The sequence below is a fragment of the Neopelma chrysocephalum genome, unplaced genomic scaffold, assembly GCF_003984885.1.
Source record: "Neopelma chrysocephalum unplaced genomic scaffold, ASM398488v2 Primary Assembly neopelma1_82, whole genome shotgun sequence".
NCBI lineage: Eukaryota > Metazoa > Chordata > Aves > Passeriformes > Pipridae > Neopelma > Neopelma chrysocephalum.
The window spans coordinates 693,938-712,733 of NW_020897744.1; the positions used below are offsets into that span (position 1 = coordinate 693,938).

The following is an 18,796-nucleotide window of genomic DNA, read 5'->3' on the forward strand; positions in this document are numbered from 1 at the left end:
GGGCGGTGCCTATACGGGCGTGGTCTCGCTGAGGGGGCGGGGCTTGTGCCTGCGGGGGCGGGGCCTCCCGCCCGGCGGAGCGGGGCGAGTCCCGGCGGCGGCGGCGGGGCTGGACCGGACCGAGCCCAGCTGAGCCGAGCCCGGCTGGGCTGAGAGGGGCCGAGCCGAGCCAAGCGGAGCTGAGCTGAGCTAAGCCCATCCGATCCAATTCAAGCTGAGCTGAGCCGATCCGATCCGATCCAAGCTGAGCTGAGCTGAGCCGATTCGATTCAAGCCGAGCTGAGCCGAGCCGAGCTGAGCCGAGCCGCCCCGGGCCCTCCCGCCGCCCGCCCGGCTGTTGACAAGCGGCGGCGGGAGTCAGCGCGCTCGTCCCCATGTGGCGGACGCTGGCCCTCGCCTCCGCCTTCTTCCCGGGGCTCTTCGTCCTCTGCATCCGGTTGCTGCGCTGGGCCGCCCCAGGATGGAGCCTCAAGGACCGCATCCTGCTCAGCGGCAGGTACGGGTGGCAGCGGCGGGAGGGGAAACCGCACCGCGGCGGGACAACGCCGCCCGTACCCACCGGGAGCGGGACTGGGAGCGATCCGGGCGGGGCAGGAGCACCGAGAGCCTGCATCCGGGGATGCCCAAGCCCGCGACGCTCTGGGGGCCGGACCCCGGCTGTCCCGAGCCCAGATCCCGCGAGGGGAGCAGGGGCCGGTGGCCGGAGCAGCCCCGCGAGGGTGGGCAGCCCCTGAAGGTGGGCATTCCACGAGGACGGGCTTTCCCCGAGCATAGGCAGCCCCCGAGGGTGGGCATCCCCCCGAGCACGGGCAGCCCTGCCCGGCCGTACCCCCGCGCTGTGCTACCCGTTGTCGAAGCGGGGATGCTCCAGTGCATCGCTCCTTCTGCCCACGGGGAACGGGTCAGCTCCACTGACCCACGGGGGTGGAAGGGATGAGACGTGGCAAGAACCCCCTCTCTATTCTGGCAAGAAGCCTGTCCCCGGCAGGCAGCGCTGGCACGGCCACCCCTCGCTGTGGTGTGTCACACTCCTGGGGTGTGCATGGAGTGGGTGTCTAAGTGCTCCCAGCTCTCCTGGTGCCAGCCCTGTGCCTCGGCCCTTCTGGGGTCACGTTTGGGGTGACCTGTTTCCTCTCTCTCGGTTTCAGGCTGGTGTCAACGGTCCAAGCCACAATGGCCACGGTGTCAGGGATCACGGTTATCCTCAGCTGCAAGAACGTGGTGCATGACAGGTAACCCAGCGCCCACTGCCCCTCAGGGAACACACAGAGGATGTGCCCAGCCAGCTCCAGGGCTAGAATGTTTTATGCCAAAGGCTTGCACGTACAAAGGGGAGAGGAAAATCAGTTTCATGCTCCCCTTTCCTCCACTTTGTGTGAAGGGTTGGGCAATGTGCTGGCTGTACACCCCCCCTCCACAGCACTGGCTTGTTCCGAGCGCTCAGACACGGGGCTGCTCTGCCAGCACAGAGTCTCCTCCACAGGATGGCCTGTAACACAGGCTGTGTGTGAGCAAAAAATATAGACATCATCAGTTCTAAAGGGGCAGGGAGTCTCCTTGCTGGAAGCTGAAATTGCTACCGAGTCAAGCAGACGTAGCGAGAACTGATTTTAGAGGTGCAGCGTCTTCTCCGTGCCAAAGGGATTCTGAAGGAGTCCAGAAATGAGAAAATCAGAATGGAGTTTGCTCTGAAAGAAAATCCCGTTGCCCTGTCCTGAACGCTCCGAGATAAACTGCCAATAAGTGGCTCCCAGGAGGAGAGTGATAGTGTAATCTGGGTCAGAAGACTTAAAAACAGAGCTATTATCCAGACTAGCAGAGAAGATCGTAGGAGGGAAGAATATAATTATGCTGAGCTGGAATTTGACTGTCACACACTGATTTTTAGGAAGGACTGCCCCCTCGGTCATTGCAGACTTGTTTTTAATACACAGATGTGAAGTGTCCTGCCTTGCTCTAGATAGTGAGATCTATCCAGATTGCTCAGTCCTGCTTAATCCAGGCAGTCTATGAGTTACCTTTTTGCTCTAAAATAAAATTTCTGCCGGATAGATAAGGCAGATGATGAATCCCAGAGCCACAGAGATGGAAGGTGCTACCAGCAGCCCTCCTTCCCCCCAGAGCTGTCTGCTTGCCCGGGTGTTCTCAAGGCCAGTGGCTCTGTGCGAACACTTTGTGGGCAGAGACCTAGATTTTCTTTGAATCTGGAGGAAATAGAGCCCAGTGCTCAGCAGGAAAGGCCTCGGAGAATGACAGCGAGACAGCGCGCCAGGAACCATCACAAAGGTTGCAGTAAAACTGCCAGTTTATTTACAGAAGCAGACAATCATTATATTGCCTGAGCTGTAATTGCCCTCCAAAGCCCTGGGCAAGTTTTGCAAACACAATCACTCGCCCTCCCTGCTTTACATCACTGACATCTTTCTATCTGGAGCAGGAACATGTGCAACAGAATTTTCCTTGGAATGGCAGGAGAGCAAAAACAGTTTTATTTGAGCCCCAAGCTACGTTTCTTTAAGCAACAGCGTGGGGTGGTTTTGGGTTTTTTTTTTTTATCAGTGTGATTTCACTCAGGACTTTTTAAGGAGGCTGGAGTCCCTGCAGAGCAGGGCTTGCTGCTGCCCAGATTGTGCAACCGGGATTCCGACATGCTTTGGGAACAGGCAGCTGCCTGCAATTATTTCCCAACTGACAAACGCCTCTTGGGGGTTTATTGCTTATATTGGATATTTTGCGCCTCACCCTCCAAACTCCAGGCCAGGCATAGCCAGTTAACTCTGAGTTCTCCAGGAGCTTTCCAAACCCTCCCCGGGTCAGGCAGCCAGCCGACGTGGCTTGGCAGGCAGGAGGGAGCCAGGATCAGAATTTCCCCTTCCTCCCCCACCAAGCACCAGCTCTGGGGGTCTCAAGGCTTAGGGAAGATCACCTGCTGCAAAGGCATCGGTTTGGTGCTGGATCCTGAGGGGTGCTGTGCCCCTGGCCCGTGCAGCAGATACTTGGCTGTGGGGCTAATCAGGCTCCTCGTTAGCGCCGTGTTTGTGCTTGGCCAGGCTGAGCTTGGTGCCTGGCACAGCCCAGGGGGAAGCGGGGCCAGCGCCAAGTCGTCCTCCACACGTACCAGGTACCTTTTCCCTGGGACAGTCTGTACCTGCTGAGCCAAATGGAGTTAAAATTTCCCCCCCTTTCAGTTTGCCATCAGCTTCAAAACCCGCTGCTGCCATTTCAGACCTAAACACTCTCTTCTCCTCCTTCCAGGGCATCGTGAGGTGCTCGGAGCCCTTGCAATGCCTCTGTGTGTGCTGCTCCTCCCCTAGGCACTGGCTGGCCGTGGAGTACATCTGGGTCCTCGTTCCCTACATGACTTATGACATCTATGTCATGTACCTCTGCCACTGGCACAAGAGCCTAGAAAAGGGAATTGCAGAGAAGAAGCACTCGCTGGCCAGTGTGTGGAGCTTCCTCCTGCAGGAGCGGCTGATGGTGACCCACCACCTCTTCATCCTCATCGTGCTCACCCCCATCACCCAGGTAAGGGCTGGGCACGGCTGCTGCAGGAGCCCATGACCCCCTGGAGATGTTGGGTGTTGGCTCCCAGTCACCTCCCTGGAGGGCCCCATGCTCACTGCTGCCTTTCTTTTACAGCACTTCAGGGGAGAGCTGGGGGACTTCTTTGTGGGCTGCATCTTCACAGCAGAGCTGAGCACACCTTTCGTATCCCTGGGCAAAATCCTCATGCAGGTAGGTGAGGAGGGACAGGGCTTGGGTCTGGGAACCCCACAGCAGTTTGTACCCAGGCTCCATCAGCTCCTGTTCATGCAGCAGCTGGGCCAGAGGTCTCAGAGAGGGGCAGCCCCACAGCTCTAACCCCAATCTCCCTTGCAGTGCTGCCTTCCTCCCTCTGCATCCCATTACTTTCCCCCAGTGGGCAGCCACACCCCATGGCATCCCAGAATTGGGGGCTGTGCCACGGCCTGGTGCTGCCCTCTCCTGCCTGTCCCTCCCCTGCACCACGTTCACTCCCACCCCAGCCCTCTGCCCCCATCTCCCTTCCCCCTACCCTCCTCCATCCTTTCCCACCCAAGACCTCCTGAATGCTCACCTCCCTGCCCCCAGCACAGTCAGTGCCCAAGGAGAAGTGCTGCTCACCCCATGCTGGCCTCCTTCCTTCCCCAGCTCAAAATGCAGGACACGCTCCTTCACAAGGTGAACGGGATCCTCATCCTGGTGACCTTCTTCCTCTGCCGCATCCTCCTCTTCCCCTTCATGTACGCGGCCTACGGGCGGCAGGTGGGGATGCCCGTGTACATGGTGCCTTTCCGCATCCCGCTGCACTGCAACATCGCCAACGCCTCCCTCATCGCCCCCCAAATCTACTGGTTCAGGCTCATCTGCCGCAAAGCCGCCCGTCTCTACGGCCGCCCGCCCGCCGACCGGAGCAGATAACGGCCGGCCCTGCCAGCCCAGCCGGGGGCTGCAACGGGGTCAGCCCCTCCAGGGGCTGAACGGGGTCAGCCCCCCCGGCTCTCCCGCCGTCACTGCAGGGACCAGAGCGGGAGCAGGGAAAGCGCCGGGCCGTCCCAGCTGGAAGCAGCCTCACGTCTCCACCGCTGTGCCAGGCAGCGCCAGCCTGGGCTAGGAAGGCTTTCCTCCCACACCGCTCCAGCGCCTTGTGTCCACCCGCCCGTGGGAGCCCGGGGTGGGAGCTGGATCATAAGCACAACATTCCATTCTGGGGTTCAACGCCGTGGCACGGAACTAACGGTTACACGAGAGGGGTTTGTTACAACCCCCCCGCTGCATGTTCCAGGGCTGACACCAGACACCGGCACGGTGGTGTGGAGGAGCCTGCAGACAGAGGAGGGGATCCTGGAGCATCCAGCCCTTACAGAAGCATGGATGGGGATGGGGAGCTGTGTGCTGGACCTGCCGCAGCCCCAGCTCGCTCTTCCAGCTCCAGCTCAGCCTCCAGCCGAGAGCAGAGCCAGGCCTGGAGCTGCAGCACAGTTCTGCAGAGCTGTTCCTGACCTTTACCGACTTCACCTCTACACTACAGCCCTGTTCAGCCTCTGACCTCCCATGTGCACCTCCCGCTGCTGCTGCTGGGCTCAAGCTCATTTAAAGCTCCACTTAACCCGAAGGTGCTTTTCATTACAACTGTCTGATGTCTGTCTGACAGTCCTGAGGCCGGGGCTCCGGTGTTCCCAGCAGGGCTGGAGGGAAGAAGCTCATGCCAGGACAGGGCAACAGTTGCACTGTCTCACAAACAACACTGGCAGGGCAGGGTGCCCATGGCTGAAGGGCAGGATGGGGATGGGAACCTGCCAAGTAGTCCTCATCTCTCCAACACACAGGGCACTATGCAGAGCCCTTTGTTGGCAAAGGATGCAACTTTCACCCCCTCCTCTAACTACAGCTGCTTTTATCTGCCCCGCATCCCCTCAGCAGGTATTTAAGACCATCTGACACACCCTGCCTTGCTCTGCCCTCCAGCTGGCACCACCACGCCCTGGCAGCAGCTGTGGTATAGCCCAAGCTCCGGTTGTATGGTCCATCCCTCCAGCCCCATCCTACTCCCCTACAAGACTGCCAGGGATGGAACTGGGGCAGCGCAGAAGGAACCAGCAACCCCAGAGCAGGGTGCTGAGCTGGTTTTCCTTCACCAGTTCAGCCCATTCCCACCTTCAGTCACAGCAAAATGGGTTTGGGCTGCCTGGCTCACCCTGCACCACAGGGTTCACCAGCCCTGTGGGTGTGTGCAATCAGACCACAGCAGTTCAGTGCAGTTCAGTACCTTCCCTGCGGCCACCAGCACAAGCCAGGGCAGCCTCCTCCTCCCCACAGCCTCCCGTGCCCGCTCCAGGGCAGGGAACTGCACCAGCCCAGCCCTGGCATGGTCCTGGCACGGCCCCACACCTGGGAGACCTGTGACCACTCTGTGCCTTTCATTCTGTCTGAAACCAGCAGCCAAGCTCTGGAAGATCTGGATCTTTTGGGTGTTGTATCTCATCCCAGTCACGGCTGTTGTTCTGGATAGAGTAAAAAAAAAAAGGAAATAGGGCCTCTTCCAACTTGTTGCAGAAGTGCCGCTGTCACAGTAACCACCGAGACCAGCTGATGTTATAAACCGCTTGCAACTCGTTACAGATGTTTGTATCTCACTGTTTTCATTGCGAATAACGTGCCTTATGTAAGGACAAAAAAAAACCACCAGCCAATGAGGCACCTCAGTTTGCACTAACACTGCCTTATTTACTATCTGGAGACCAATAAAGATTTCCTTTCTGAGTCACACCACTGGCTGGCTCTCCCACGTGCCATTTGTTTCTGGGTGGGGGTGTTACACACAGTGTTGCTGCTGCACCCCCACCTCCGGGCAGGAGCAAACTGCACGTATTTCTAAAGGTTCCTGCCTGTCCTGAACTCACTCAACTCGCTTCCCAGCCTCCAACTTGCTTCCCAGCCTCTGGCAGCATGTGGCAAACCCAGCAATCCTCCCAGGACTAGGAGAGGGCTGGTGGCAAAGGAGCTGGAAGGAAACAATTTCCCTGATGCTGGAGGCTGCCGGGCTCTCTGTAAATCCAGACTGCCAGGAGGCAAGGCTGGAGCCACAGAGCTGCCAGCTCGTGTCCACAGTTATTCCCATGGAAAACTGAAGTGGTTCCTCCTACCCATCTTTACACAGCCCCTCCACTGCTTAGGCAGGGTGGGAGAAAACACAGCAGGGAGGAAATAAATACAAAAGTGAAAAATAGGGTTTATTACAGATCTTACACCATCCAGGTAAGGGGTCCCTTGTCGGTGCTCTCCTCTGTCACCCTTTCCAGCTCCTCAATCCGGCTCCCCGGCTGGATGTGCCCCCAGCTTGCTGAGCTTCTGCAGGAGGGTGCTGCGCAGCTCCCTGTCCCCCACGTTGTCCGTGATGGCCTCCAGGAAGTGCCTCTCGTTGGCCCTCCGCAGGGTGTTGCTGGGGGACGTGTCGGCGTTGCTGAACGCCTCGTACTGCGACAGGACCTCCAGCGCCACCACCACCAGGGGCTCCCCGCAGCCCTCGCCCGGCAGCATGGCAGCCACGTGCAGCAGGTGGCAGAACATCTGGATGCAGACGAAGGACACCTCCTGCGGGGAGGTCCCGTCCCCGGCGGGCTGCGAGGGGGGTCCGGCCGTGCCCTTGACGGAGGTCAGCAGGTCCGTCAGGCTGCCGCAGTACAGCTGCACCACGTGGAGCCAGGCCTCTGGGGGCAGCCAGGTGGAGCAGCTGGAGCTGCAGAGGAGCTGGAAGCCCCTCAGGAAGAGCACGGAGAGCTGGAGGCAGCAGGCAAACGGGCGGAGGTTGAGCAGGGGCATGTACTGCACGTACTCCAGCGTGTAGGGCACGTGCAGGACCTGCCTCTGCAGCAGGTTTTCCACCACGTGCACGAGCCTCTTCCACTCGCTGTGGCTGCACCAGGGGAGCACCTGAATGAGGGCCACCAGGAACCCTTTGCTGAAGAGGTTCACTTCTTCAGGGTTGTCCACGTTGACGGTGAGGAGCGCCAGCATCGTGTCCCTGAGCGCTGGGGACACGCAGCAGCACTCCATCCACGCCAGGAGCCCGCTGCCTGGTCCGTAGGCTGGCAAAGACTGGGATGTCCACTCGTCCTCAGGGAGGGTGCAGATCTCGAACAGTGTCGCTGGGACCTCGTTCTTGAAGTGGTCTCCATAAAGCTTCTTCAGTCTGAGCCCGACGGTCCAGTCCAGGGATGCCACCTTCCTGTGGAGCCAGGCCAGGGACTGGACCCACAGCTCCGGGGAGGGGGCAGATTCTGGTCCCACCACCTCGCAGAGCTGGCAGAGGATATTCAGAATCAGGTCTTTGGTCTCCAGTGAAGGGAAGAGCTGCTCCCTAGGCTGATGCCAGTACCTGGTGTAACCATCTAGAAGCTTGCAGAGGCTCAATAGAAGTGGGAATGGGTGACAGGATTTGATCCAGTGCTCTTCTGAACAGGGCTGTATTCCCAAAGCCTTACTGAGGACCTGCAGGCTCAGCTCAATCTGAGGAGAGTCTGACTTCAAATAGGGAAGGACAAAAGCTTTGGTCACCTCTGCAGGTGACACAAGTGGGGTGGCTGAGCCTGGCTGCATGAGAAAGGTCAGGAACTGAAGGAACTGCTCCTCTTCCCTCGCAGTGGAAAGCTTCCCCCATACTGCCTCCTCCAGACACCTCACCACCAGGTTGTGTGGCCTGCCTGGATCCTTTTGGGTCTCCAGGAACCTCAGTGCTGGGAAGGAGCAGAGGATTTGTGCGAGGAACTGGTGTGCTCCTAGGTTGACCACAGCAAGATGACAAACCTGCTTCACCGTGGCCTCGGGGTACAGCAGCATGAGCCTGGCCACAGAAGCCACAGCCCTGGTCAGACCTTCATCGGACACACTCTTCGTGATCTGGTTCAAAGTCACATTCAGATCCTCCTGGAACCCTTCCCTGACAACCTGCAAGTTCGAGGACAGACCTGGTCCACCCCAGGACATCAGGACACCTGAGATCACCTTGTTTTTGTCAGTTAATGAAAGCTCAGTGTAACAGTCCACGATGGCTTTGGTCACTTGCACCTGCAGCTCTCGGGCCTCCTTGTCTCGACAGGATGTAGCAAAGCTCACCAGGGTCTCCAGCAATTTCAAAACTAGCTCTGGTTTCTGGAAGAGAGCTTTATTTTGCACAAGGCAGTCAACCCAGGCCTTTGTAAAGGCCCAGGTCTTTTCAGATGCAAAAACAGAGCACATGTCTGCATGCCTGTCCAGCTTTTGTGCAATGATTGCCATGGCAACCGACGACACAAGACTGGTGGCCAAATCCTTGCTCTTCGGGCTGGCACTGCTCTCCTTGAGAAAGTCCTTGGTGACCTGTGTCAGCTCTAACACTACACGTGTCTCATCCTCACCCATGTCTCTAGTCTCCGAGAAGCAAACCAGGTTCTTCCCAAGGGTGGTCAGAGTGTCCAGGAGCCGGTAGCTCTCATAGCAGAGCTGCTCAGAGCTGCTCAGAGCATCCTGCAGCTCCTCTCCCCAGGCACGCAACAAGCTGCAGAGAAACTCCAAGCCAACACAGAGCTCCTCACGGGAGAGTTTGGTCACAGACAGGAGGCTCACGGTTCTCTCTGCTTCCCTCACCTTCTCTCCCAGCCCACTGTGGTGGAACTGGCTGTCAGGGTCGCTGGTCCAGAGGCTGACCGTGGCACTGACCTTGTGCAGGTACTCTGTGGTGGGGAGGGAGCTGCCTGCTGGCTCCAGCTCAGTGAACACGGAGAGCAGCTCGGCCAGGTTGGCCAGGGCGTAGCACTGCATGCGGGGCTGGGTGATGTTCCTGTGGATCTGCATCAACCCCTCCACCAGGACCATGAACAGCCCAGGGGCAGCTGGGGGGATGTTCACAGGGTCACCCTTGAACCTCTTTGGGGGCTGCAGACCATCGTCCAGAGAGGACTCACCCCCCTGCTGGCGTATGAGAGCGCTGAACGCAGAGACTGTCGCATCCTCCTGCCCTTCCTTGTGCTTCATCACCTCCCACCACACGTCCAAGAACAGCCTGATGTCGGATGGGGACGTCTCGCTGGTCACATATGCCACCATGTGCTCCAGCTGCTCCCGGCACACCCCCGGGGGCAGCGCCAGCAGCAGCTCCACGAACACCCGGGGCACGCCAAGCGCCTTGACCAGCTCGAAGAGGGCGGTGTGGTTCACGTCGGGGATCATCGCGCCCACCGAGAAGAAGCCGTCGTCCCTCCATCCCCACTCCAGCGAGGCGGCCGGGGGCGCGGGCAGCAGCACCTTGGCCCAGACGATGGCCACCGCCTCCCGCTTCCAGCGGCCGTGCTCCCGCGGCGAGGGGCAGCGCTCGCCGATCTCCCGCAGCGCGTCGGTGATGGGCACCCCCGCCAGGGGCCAGTCGGCCTTGCGCAGCTCCCGCAGCGCCCGCGGCTGGATCAGGCGGGCGGCCAGCAGGAACCCGCCGTGCAGGATCGCCGTGTGCTCGCCCACGGCCCAGGGCCCTGCGGGACACACCGTCAGCGCCGCCCGGCCCGGTGCCCCCCGGTTCCCCCCGTCCCTCCCGCTCCCGCACTCACCCGGCTCCATGGCGGCGGCGCGCTGTGACGTCACGCGGGCAGCTCGATATGACGTCACTACCCCCCGCAGCGCCCCCCGGAGGCCCGGCGGTGGGTGAAGTTAATGAATAAATTTTTTATATAGATTTATATTATTATATTGTATTTCTATAGTATATATGTAGTTATGTATATCGGATATTATAATGCATTGTATTTCTATTACTATATTGCATTTCTACATTAGAATTGTTATATTTTATATTATAGGCAATATATTAAGTAATTACGTATAATTACATAAGTAATTATGTATAATAAAAATTACGATAGTATACTAGATATTACAGTGTATTTTATTTATGTAATTATATTGTATTTCTATATTACATATTATATGCAATATAATATGTAATTATGTATACCAGATATTATATCATGTTTCTATATTATAATGTGTTCTGTTACATAATATATATAATATATGAAGTAATTATGATAGTAATGCCAGATATTATAATGCATTTCTATTATTATAAGGTGTTAGGTTATACGATATATATAATATATGAAGTAATTATGTATACCAGATATTATAATGCATTGTATTTCTATTATTATATTGTACTTATATACTATAATGTGCTTTATATTATATGTAATATATAATGTAATTATGTATACCACATATTATAGTGTGCTGTATTTATATTTCATTTTTAATAAGTTTATTGACAATCAATTAAGTAATTAATTATTGTGCCCAGATATGCAATTAACAGCGAGGGAAACCCCTGGTGCACGGGCACAGCAGGTGGGCACCCAAACCATCCTCCCCAACCATTTTTTTCATTTCAGGGCACAGCTCACATGTGACATATTTAACTTCATCAATGCAGAATTGAAAATTCATCACTAAACAAAAAAGCTCGAATAAACGCCGAAGTGTTGCCTCCAAAAGGCAGTTCCTCACCAAAAGCTAATTGCAAAACCATAATTCTCTTATTTCAAGCTGCCTCCCAGCACCTCAGCAGACAGCACAGCTACACACCCCAAAGCTCAGCCTCAGCTGCCTCCTGGAATGTGGAAGGCTCCTTGGGAAGGGGTGGAAACCACCACATCAATAACATGATCCCAGCGAGAAACACACCTCGGGCTTCTCAAGTGAACATTTCACCTCAAAAGCTGGGGAAGCATCCTGGAATGAAAATAAGGACTAGAATATTCACAGGATTTGGCAAGATCATTTCTTTGTTCCCAATAAACATTCTGACAGCTGAACTGCTCCAGTTCTCCATACATGGCCCCACATTTTGCTGCTGGAGCAGGGCATCTGCAGTACCCACAGCCACAGAAAATCTCTTCTCTGAGCTGCAATTGCAGGACAGCTAAAGCAAATTCATTAGAAAATTAGATATTATAACGTATCTATCAATCTCTTTTTCAACAACAACACAGAAATGTGAGATTTTCTTAACTGATATCTCTGGACTTGAAGCCATGTGCTCAGCCTGCTCCTCGATGCACAGCCTGATTTTTCAGAAGGAGAACACGTCATTTGCTTGAAAGGAGAGAGCAGCAGTCACAGACATCAGCTTAAATCAAACCAACCGATCAACCAACACCCTCAGATTGGGAGGGCAGTGCAACACATTCCATAGGATTGGCATTTTCCTGGATGAAATCCAAGGCACAAAGGAGCAGCCCAGTCCTTTCCTCCAGCTAAGCTGAAACCTACTTCATGTTACGAGCAGCAAACCACTTGTCACTGTTGTCTGCAGCCATGGCCTGCACAAAGACAAGTGTGAACGTGGTCAGAGCAGTGGGAAAGCTATTTTGATGGATAAGTTACTTTTTTTAGCTACTAGTAAGGAGAACAGACACTGAAAACCAATGTTCTCTGGCACAGCAAATAAATAATGACTGGTTAATACATGAGCAAACCAGAACAGTTTGGACACAGCCTTCCCACAGAGCTCACATTCCATCCCAGGGAATGTCCCTCTGCCTCCAGGGGATGTCCAGCTGCACTGATGCTACTGCAGCTCAAAAAATCACTTTTTGCAGTAACTTACATCAAAGTGTTGTTGATGTGTCCAGCAAGAAACATGATCACCCAGCTGCCCAGAGAGTGAGGCTGGAAAACTCCACACAGGGCACTAAGTGAGCTTTAAAAACTGATTTATTTTCCTTACCAAGCCTGGACAATTTGCTTCTTGTTAAAACTCGACATGGCATGAAAACTAAGATTCTACTGGTATCTATAATCAGGAAGAAAATTAATATGCAAGCAGAATTACTTACATCATCCAACAGCTTGTCACCGTTAGGGTCCACCTTGGACAGATCTCTAAAGGCTTCATCTCCCACAAAACAGATTTCATGGCCGTCCTAAACCAAGTTTAAGAGCAGGTCAGTTAGATAAAAGGCAGAGAGAAATTTAAACGCAATTTCATCCTTATTTCCAACATTACTCACAGGATCAGCCAAAATAATCACTTGCACTGTGGCTTTGCCAGGCGTGTCCAAGCTCACCAGGGGTGTCAAAATTTTCTGATTCTCCTTTTTCATCAGTGCTTCAATGCTTGGCAACTTAAACAGAAAACAAACAAAAACCAACCTTGTATTCCCACTGCAAGAAAGGATAAACTATCTGCTCAGTATTATTTTGTTCACACGTGAGATACTTTGTTAACACTAGAAGTTGACTTCCCCAGCTCTGGGTAAGGAAAGGGGAAAGGGAAATGTGACTGTTACCTCTTCCCTGGCACAGGAGAAGGCGATCCGTCCAAACGCTGTCCCGTGATCCACTGCTCCTCCAACAGCCTTCAGCTCCAGCTTACACTGAAACAGGGAGAAAGCAAGCCTGGCTTGTAGGGACACTGTTCTCCATGCTGCATTCACTCCAGCTTTTTCTCCAGGATGTGGATGATTTCAAAATCCCCCATTCACACGGTTCCCAACCGGCCAGAATTACCAGAGCAAACCACAGCTTCTCCTTTTTTATAAAAATGCAGTTGAGTGCACACACAAGCTTCAATTAAAATGCTCAGAATTAAGCACACAGTTGCCTTAATTAAGAGGTTTTTTGCTTTTAAGATTCTGTTCTCATGAAAGAAGAAGTTTCTAGGATGAGTTTTCCAAGGACTGACCTGGTTATCCGCGTAGCCCAGCAAAGCCCTTTGCTTCTCCTCGTCCTTCTCGTATATTTTCATCCCAAGCAAACCAGACCAGTAGTTAATAGACTTCTGCAGATTTGAGACACCCAGGGTTACCTTCAGCACAGGATCTTGAGAATTGCAATAATTGGGAATCAGTTACAAATGTATCATGGTTTTAAAGGCACAGTTTTACACTCGTGAGAAGTAACAAGGAAATAATAAAACCCTGCTCTGTTTCATAAAATGCCATCAAGGCAAACACACAGCCCTTTCTGATATCCCAGTGGTAAATCTCTTGAACACCAGTTAGAGTGAGGGTAAATGTTTCACCTTGCTTGAGCTTCTCCTTGTCCTCCAGGTAGAACTTGTATCCTCCTGGAGCTTCAGTTTCAAAGACACCAGTTGTGACTTCTTTGAGGGGCCACCCCATCTTCTTGGCATTGCTCACAGCCTGGCTGGACACCAGTGTGATGCCCTGGTGAGGACACAGCAGAGACACATAAAATTCAAGGGGAGATGCAAAGACATCATGTGTTTTCATAGATGAAACACGAGATCTCCATCTGCTGTCAGTAGGTAAATCACAAAAAAACAGGTAATAATAAATAATTCTGATTTCCTAGAGCAAGATCCTTCTTAGCTAACCATTCCAAGTTGGATATGGCAGAAAACACCAGCTGTCCTACACACACAGCAGAGGCAGAGCTCAAGGAAGTGTTTCCTGGACTATAAGTGAGCACAAATCTGCTCTAGTTTCTGCTCTTCCAACTTGGAGACAGCCACAAAAGCAAGAATAAAATGTTTAGGGGACCAAACAGCATAAAAAAAGCAGCTGGTACAACCTATATGACAAACAGACTCCTAATCTTTAAAGTAAATAAGCTTAGCTTCAGAAGATTTTGCTGCTAGGAGTGGTACTTACCAGAAAGTCATTGCCCAGGCGATATTCTCCAATGCCATAATTGTAAGTCAGTTCTGCAACAAAGTGATTGTCCTCTGGCCCGTAGCCCACCATCGTTTTGCTCCATTTTCCATCATAAGGGCTGGAATATCCATATTTAATTGTTAGGAGCATTAAAAGTAACCAACATGAAATGCAAATATTGGTGTTTCAAGGAAGAATTGCATTTCTAGAGTAAAAAAATGGCAGGTTTGGCCTTGGGCAAAAGCAATTCTACCTCATTAACAGCTCACAATTTAAGAGCACAGGCTGCTCGTTAGCTGAAGTTACATCAGCACTTCCTTATTGCTAAGGAGGAAAGGGCACCAGGCTGGAAGATTTCTTTCCTTTCAGAAAGAAACACGTTCTTATTTCTTCTTTCTTCCATTCTTCTGTCTTTACAAAAGCCTGTGGGGCTACCAGGAGGGACTTTTAACTCAACCTTAGTTAGCCCTGTGCCCGTGAAAAAAATCAATTAAATGTAATTCTTGGTAAGTTTAGAAACAGTTTAATAAAGTTGAATATCAGTCTGTGGGTGTAATTCAGCAATACTTGTGTTCAATGTAAGCATTATATCTGCACAAAAAGGGGGTCTATTGGTTCCAAGGGAAGTAATTAAAAAAAAAACTAAAGCAACAAAACAGCACAATAAATCAACCCAACTCTTATTTTACTATAGCAGTACATGGCTGGCAGGTATTTTATAAAAACAAGGGACCCAGGGCACTCACCCATTGCAGCTGGCCTTGCAGCCCTCCTCGAACTCCTCGTGCCTCAGCACCTTTGGAATCAGGAGAGAAAGGAGTCAGCATGGGGACGACGTGGACCCCATCTCCCTTTCCCCTTTCCTATTACCTTTCCCACTTTCCCATCCCCCTTTCCTCTTCCCTGTCCCCCCCTTCCCCTTCCAGGTCCCCCTTTCCCCTTCCCCATCCTCCTTTCCTATCGCCTGTCCCCCTTTCCTTCTCCCCTTCCCCATCCCTTTGGCCCTTTCCCCTTCCCTATCCTCCTTTCCTATTGCCTGTCCCCCCTTGCCCTTCCCCTTTTCCCCCAGGAACCCTCACCGGGCCCGACACCGCCCCAGCAGCACGGCCCGGGTCCGACAGCACCGCCTGGGCCCAAAAGCAACACACACACCCCCCCCTCCCTCCCTCGCCGCTCACGCTCATGCCCAGCAGCTCCCGGTAGAACCGCGCGGTGCGGGGCCGGTCGCCCACTTTGAAGACGAAGTGCAGCGCTCTGCGGGCGGCCATGGCGGGCCGTGACGTCACTCCGCCTGTCCCTCCCCTCCCCGGCGGTGACGTCACGCGGCCGCCGCGGGGGCGGGGCGGTGACGTCACGGGCGCGGCGATGGCGGCGCTGGGCCGCCTGTGGGGGCCGGCGCTGCTGCGGCCCCGCGGGGCGGGCGCGGCGGGGCGGCGCGGGGTGCGGGCGCTCCGCAGGAGCCCCGTGCGGGTCCTGCCGCCAGCGAAGAAGGAGGCGGGCGCAGCCCCGGCCGAGGCACCGCCGGGACCCCGCCGGGAGGGGCCCCCGCCGCCCGCGGTGGAGCGGAGCGCGGCCGCGCCGGGGCTGTGGTACGAGAAGGCGGCGCCCGGGGACCGCAGGCTGGGGTGAGCTGCTGATCCCCCTCCCCTTGGAACCGGCCCGGAGCCGCGCCTGCGGGATGGGAGGGAGATTCCGACCCTGGGGGGCTCAGGGGGGAGACTGACACCCACTGCCTGTTACAGACGGTCTGAAGGTATCTGGGGGGCTTCACAGACCCCCAGGTTCGTGGTCTTTAAGGTCCTTCCAACCCAAACCATTCCATCTCGTTCCGCCCCCTGCCATGGGCAGGGACACCTTCCACTAGCCCAGGTGGCTCCAAGCCCTGTCCAGTCTGGCCTTGGACACTTCCAGGGATCCAGGGGCAGCCACAGCTTCTCTGGGCAACCTGTGCCAGGGCCTCACCACCCTCACAGGGAAGAATAGCTTCCCAATATCCCATCTAACCCTGCCCTCTGGCAATGGGAAGCCATTCCTCTTGTCCTGTCACTCTATCCCTTGTCAAAATCTTTCTCTAGCTCTATTGGAGACCCTTCAGGTACTGAAAGGTGCTCTAAGGTCACCCCAGACAGAACCTTCTCCTCCAGGCTGAATAGTCCCAAATCTCAGCCTTTCCTCCTGGGAGAGGTTCTCCGTCCCTCTGATCATCTTTGTGACTTCCCAGTGAAGCTGTTGGGGGCTGGCAAAGGTCAGGCTGAAGGTGGTTGTCAGCGTCATAGCCATTCTCTGTGATTAACTTCCCCACAGAAAAGTGGTGACTATCGCCAAGTCGAAGAAGTTTCGGGATAATCACGGGAAGGTCCTGCTGGAGGGTCACAGGCTGATCAAGGATGCACTGGAGGCAGGAGCTGTGCCACAGACACTCTTCTTCAGCACTGTGGGGCACCTGAAGGAGCTGCCTGAGGCGGAGATAAAACGAGCCAGCTTGGTTAAGGTGAAATTTGAAGACATTAAGATCTGGTCTGACCTCGTAACTCCTCAGGGGCTTCTAGGTAAGTTGCCTTGGGAACAGTCACAATGCTGCTCAAAGGGAAGCTTATTTCATACTCAGGATAATGACTCTCCATAAACTTTCCCTAGACTTTCTGGTGGTGTGTGAAGAGTGCTATATTTGGGAGAATTCCCTTTTATTTGGCCTGTTGTGGTAACTGAATGTGGCTCCTAGAGCACACTGAAGGTGCTAACACTCATTTTTAGTAGCACGATGCTGGGAAATACTTTCCCTTGTAAAGTGACAAACTCTTCTCAAACTTCTTTTAGGTGGTGCTTGTCCTAATGCTTCCTCCAGCACATCTTTAGAGAGATTTGGGCCAACTCACTCAGAGCCAGCCCTGTCCTTGGGGTGAGTCAATCAGAAACCTGTCGCATTTTGTCTCCTCAGGCATCTTTTCCAAGCCTGACCACGCCAAGATGTCTTACCCTGCCACTCAGCTCACCAACTCCTTGCCATTGCTCCTCATCTGTGACAATATCCGAGATCCGGGAAACCTGGGCACTATTCTAAGATCTGCAGCAGGAGCAGGCTGTGAGAAAGTGCTGATCACCAAAGGTAAGAGAAGAGTTTAGTCTGAGTAATTTGGGGGGTAAGGCAGGGAATGAGGTGCTTGAAGATATTCCCAAGTTTGTAAGGGGTGCCTGGCACAGACATGATCCGCTGCAGGAAGCAGCATTTCCTGAATCCCGTCTTTGTGGGAGTCCCTGCACTGTCACTGTTTTTCCCCGTTCCTTCTCAGGCTGTGTGGATCCGTGGGAGCCAAAGGTGCTCCGTGCAGGCATGGGGGCTCACTTCCGCCTGCCCATCGTTGCCAACCTGGACTGGGAATCTGTTCCCAGCAACCTTCCTGCCGGCACCCAGGTCTGCGTGGCCGACAACAAATACCCAGGTGCTCCGGCCAAGACCGTGTCCGTGCCGAGAGGGGCCGGCAGGGCTGGCTCTGCTCCTGGCAACACAAAAGCTCCTGTGAAATCCAGACCCAAGGCTTTTCCTGAGCATGAGGATGAGGAGGAGGCAGCAGCAGATATCCCAGAGCTGGCCACGCAGTGTTACTACGAGGACTGGGCACGGACTCCGGTGGCCGTGGTGATCGGCGGGGAGACCCACGGCCTGAGCGCGGACGCGCTGCACCTCGCAGCCAGCACGGGGGGGAAGAGACTGGTCATTCCCGTGGTGCCCGGCGTGGACAGCCTGAATGCTGCTATTGCTGCTGCCATCGTGCTGTTTGAGGGGAAGAGGCAGCTGCTGCGGAGACACAAGCAGGAGGATGAGAGGCAGAAGGTCCCTGTAGCAGGCTGAACTGCTGCGTGTTGGGTGCTTAAGGAGCACCTCTCTTTGGTTCCCTCAGAGTTAATAAAAGAGCAGCTCGGGCTGTTTGTTTTGCAGTAAATGAGTGTTTAAGGCTCTGGCGGTGCTGGAGCAGTGCTGGGATGAGTGTGTGGCTCCCGGTGGGCGCGGTGGCCGCAGGGTGATGCTCGTGAGAAGGGAAAGGCCGGGTGGGAGCCCTCCCCACCCCTCGGCTGGCTCCCTGCTGCCCGGCCCTTCTCAGCCAGCAGATCCTGGGAGGCCTCGGATACCTTGGGGCGGGGTCAGGGCACAGCTGCTACAGCAGCGTCTGCGCTGCCCTGGCCACGCTGACAGCGTGTGTCCTTCCCAGCCTGGCTGCTGCTTGTGGTTTTGGGGTCAGAAAGGCCAAATTGCTGCCACCTGAATGGGTCCTGCCTGTGCTCACCCAAACCCTGTGCTCTAACGAGCACTCCAACCTTGCCTGGCTGGCCGGGGCTGGCGTGGTGTGAGGTGTCTGAGCTCCAGCAGTCCTGCCTGCACTGCTGCCAGGAGGTGGTGGGCTGCTCCCTGAACTGCTCCCTAGGCAGTTCATCACCGCTGAACACGAGAACCTTGGAAACGTGCAAAACACAGGGGGAATTTATACAGGCCGAGCTGGCAGCTGTTCCCAGCGCCTGGCAGGGTGGGAAGCTGCAGCAGGATAAAAGGGGAGGCCATAATCCTGCCATAGCTGACTAATGAGCTGAAAGGGAAAAGCAGTGGCTTGCACAACACGTGCTATGTGGGACCATCA

The 18,796-nt window shown here is 54.7% G+C and overlaps 4 protein-coding genes across 5 annotated transcripts; 2 read left to right on the forward strand and 2 right to left on the reverse strand.

The window, feature by feature from the left end:
- Positions 1-102: 102 nt before the first annotated feature.
- Positions 103-6,048, forward strand: FAM57A (family with sequence similarity 57 member A). Its single transcript, XM_027690794.1, has 5 exons — positions 103-496; positions 1,149-1,232; positions 3,315-3,528; positions 3,643-3,738; positions 4,174-6,048. The coding sequence occupies exons 1-5, from the start codon at positions 375-377 to the stop codon at positions 4,441-4,443; spliced, it is 786 nt and encodes a 261-aa protein (XP_027546595.1). The 5' UTR covers positions 103-374; the 3' UTR covers positions 4,444-6,048.
- On the reverse strand, positions 5,916-10,233 carry GEMIN4 (gem nuclear organelle associated protein 4). Of its 2 annotated transcripts, XR_003535464.1 has the most exons (3): positions 10,101-10,233; positions 6,772-10,025; positions 5,916-6,026 (listed from the first exon to the last, which is right to left on the reverse strand). XR_003535464.1 is itself a non-coding variant. In XM_027690791.1 (2 exons), the coding sequence occupies exons 1-2, from the start codon at positions 10,108-10,110 to the stop codon at positions 6,829-6,831; spliced, it is 3,207 nt and encodes a 1,068-aa protein (XP_027546592.1). In that variant the 5' UTR covers positions 10,111-10,233; the 3' UTR covers positions 6,735-6,828. The 2 variants fall into 2 exon arrangements, 1 of the variants encoding a protein (XP_027546592.1); XM_027690791.1 differs by lacking the exon at positions 5,916-6,026 and having other exon boundaries at positions 6,735-10,025.
- Positions 10,234-10,780: 547 nt separating this feature from the next.
- On the reverse strand, positions 10,781-15,479 carry GLOD4 (glyoxalase domain containing 4). The gene is made up of 9 exons (XM_027691103.1): positions 15,344-15,479; positions 14,912-14,961; positions 14,163-14,283; positions 13,571-13,715; positions 13,232-13,368; positions 12,837-12,923; positions 12,558-12,671; positions 12,384-12,470; positions 10,781-11,867 (listed from the first exon to the last, which is right to left on the reverse strand). Exons 1-9 carry the CDS (start codon positions 15,431-15,433, stop codon positions 11,814-11,816), a joined length of 885 nt encoding a protein of 294 aa, XP_027546904.1. The 5' UTR covers positions 15,434-15,479; the 3' UTR covers positions 10,781-11,813.
- On the forward strand, positions 15,432-18,106 carry MRM3 (mitochondrial rRNA methyltransferase 3). The gene is made up of 4 exons (XM_027691203.1): positions 15,432-15,790; positions 16,470-16,714; positions 17,104-17,271; positions 17,456-18,106. Exons 1-4 carry the CDS (start codon positions 15,432-15,434, stop codon positions 18,013-18,015), a joined length of 1,332 nt encoding a protein of 443 aa, XP_027547004.1. The 3' UTR covers positions 18,016-18,106.
- The last annotated feature ends 690 nt before the right edge of the window (positions 18,107-18,796 follow it).